This window comes from Sinocyclocheilus grahami, unplaced genomic scaffold (assembly GCF_001515645.1).
Source record: "Sinocyclocheilus grahami isolate Dianchi unplaced genomic scaffold, SAMN03320097.WGS_v1.1 scaffold81.1, whole genome shotgun sequence".
Taxonomy (NCBI): domain Eukaryota; kingdom Metazoa; phylum Chordata; class Actinopteri; order Cypriniformes; family Cyprinidae; genus Sinocyclocheilus; species Sinocyclocheilus grahami.
The window spans coordinates 1,255,863-1,258,040 of NW_015505260.1; the positions used below are offsets into that span (position 1 = coordinate 1,255,863).

At 34.9% G+C, this 2,178-nt stretch overlaps 1 protein-coding gene across 1 annotated transcript in view; it reads left to right on the forward strand.

The window, feature by feature from the left end:
- The window catches only part of LOC107586402 (phospholipid phosphatase 2-like), a 19,850-nt gene extending 18,360 nt beyond the window's left edge, over window positions 1-1,490 (forward strand). Inside the window, exon 6 of the mRNA XM_016273747.1 lies at window positions 653-1,490. Within this exon, the coding sequence (XP_016129233.1) occupies window positions 653-799 (147 nt within the window). The 3' untranslated portion in view covers window positions 800-1,490. The remainder of the gene's footprint in view (window positions 1-652) is intronic.
- Window positions 1,491-2,178: the final 688 nt, after the last annotated feature.

The window sequence follows — 2,178 nt, forward strand, 5'->3', positions numbered from 1 at the left end:
AATTTGCTATTGTGTGCTGCACACTTTACTGAGGACAGCTTTCACATCACGAGTGAGAAGTGCCGGATTCGCCAAAAGCTTTTGTTGAAAGACGGAGCAAGGGGCGTGGCAGTACTGAAACACTAAGCTGTTCGCCAATCACAACGCACTGGGACAGCTAACCAGTCACAACACATTTTGTTTTTCGGAAGGCGGACCTTCATCAAAGCCGGAACTAATCTAGCCGTTTGTTCCAGCCTGGGGAGAGAGGTATTTTAATAATGTAAATTATGTGAAAAATAATGCGTTTTTCGAACCACCAAGCATGAGAGCATGTTCTAGTACACCCCCAAAACAAAATCAAGACTTTGTAAAAGAGCATAATAGGACCCCTTTAAATGGTTAGTTTACACAAAAAATTGCCAAAATAGTTACAATTTCCTCAACCTCATATTGCTCCAAACCTGTATAACTTTATTTCTTCCAATGAAAACAAACATTTAAGGAAAATGTATTAATTTCTTTGGAATGGAAAAAATTATGAAAACAAGTCAAATAAAAGCATTTTCTTTACTGTACTGATTTTCTTGACCCCTTTTCTGATAAAGTGTCATTAAATGTAACATTGGGATGTTATTACTGCATAACTGCTTACAGTCATTGTCTCTTACAGGTGCGATACGTATCAAATTTCTTCAAGGTCCGTACTTTTCCTCGGTGCTCAAGTCCAGAGACAGCGGAAAATGAGGAGTGGAAACCAAGCTTACATTTAAGTGCGGTAGAGCACAATAACCATTTAGGCTATTCTGGACCTGTGTGAAAGAAATGAGTCCGAACACTACATCTCCCACAAACCACTGGACTGACGGGAGGGGGCGAAGCAAAACTGCACATGCTCACAATGGTCCAATAGTGTCTCTTCCTTTCCTTTGAATGAGAGAGAACTTTTAATACATATTTAATAAATTTATTTGAATCTGAATGATTTGCCCAGGATGTTGAGGGGCCGGATCAATTTTTTTTATTTTTATTCTATATACTGGACCAGGTTTTATACAAAGTCATGTACGCCATGTATAATCTTATTTGAATTGTAAATCTTACTGTTGTGTAAATAATGGCTTGCTTTTCTCATATCATTTGACAAACCAAACAGAATGCCACATTCTGTAGTTAAAAATTTCTGAAATCACTTCGTGTTACTGCATTTATAATATTATGTGCCTTAGAAATTATATAGTAATCTGGACTGCAAATAATGAATGTAAAAATTTTGATAGGATATCTTTTTTTGTTCCCCTACGTTTCAAATTTAAATGTGAGATACCGCTACAGCATCTGCAAGCCTGTTATGTTTCCTTTTTTCTTTCAATTTTTGCATTTTAAAAAAGCTGGCTTTATTGAACTTTCGAATTGTTGTTTGCATTTGTCCAAATTCCTATTAAATATTTGTAATATTAATCTGCTTTTTGGTTATTGAATGCTGCATTGCTATTTTTTAAATATATATTTTTAGAAAGTAATAAAGTATAAATATGATCAAATGGAGTCTATTTTGATTACATTTGCATTCTACTGAAAAACATCAGCATGGTACATTTAATGTTTGCATATCCTGTTAGCATATTTTAATCGAGAAGTACTATGTCAATAATATCGTGTTTATGTAGGAATGAAATCAATCCTCATGTCAACTTTAGTTATGCATACTGAAAAGGACATATCAGCCCGAAGTGGTTGTCAAACACTTTTGATTTTATTTGGTTTGCAAGCGTTGTTTACTTTAGCCATGTTCTGTTGGGTACTTTACTGTCAGTCCAGCACTGCAGTAGCCATGAATTTAATGTTGACCATTTATTTAGCCACAGCCATGACTGCAAATGAGATTGTCTAAATTAGTTAGTCAGCTTTCTTTCAAAATGAAATCTCAAGAATTCAATGATTAGACCACCAATTACAATAGCTGTGTTTCCGTCACCCTGTTTTTATCCGCATTTTGAAGTATCACATCAGAAATGAGTGATGGAAACAAATTTAGAGAAAAAAAAATCCCTTGATTTGCAAAAAAAAAGTTTTCACGCTCGCTTGAGGTGGTTTTTGACTTGTGCGAAAAAGAGTTAATGTGAATAATGGGAGATGGAAACTCATTTACAGAATAATTTCCTCCATGCACATCAAAAAAGTCTTGTGACTTTGTGC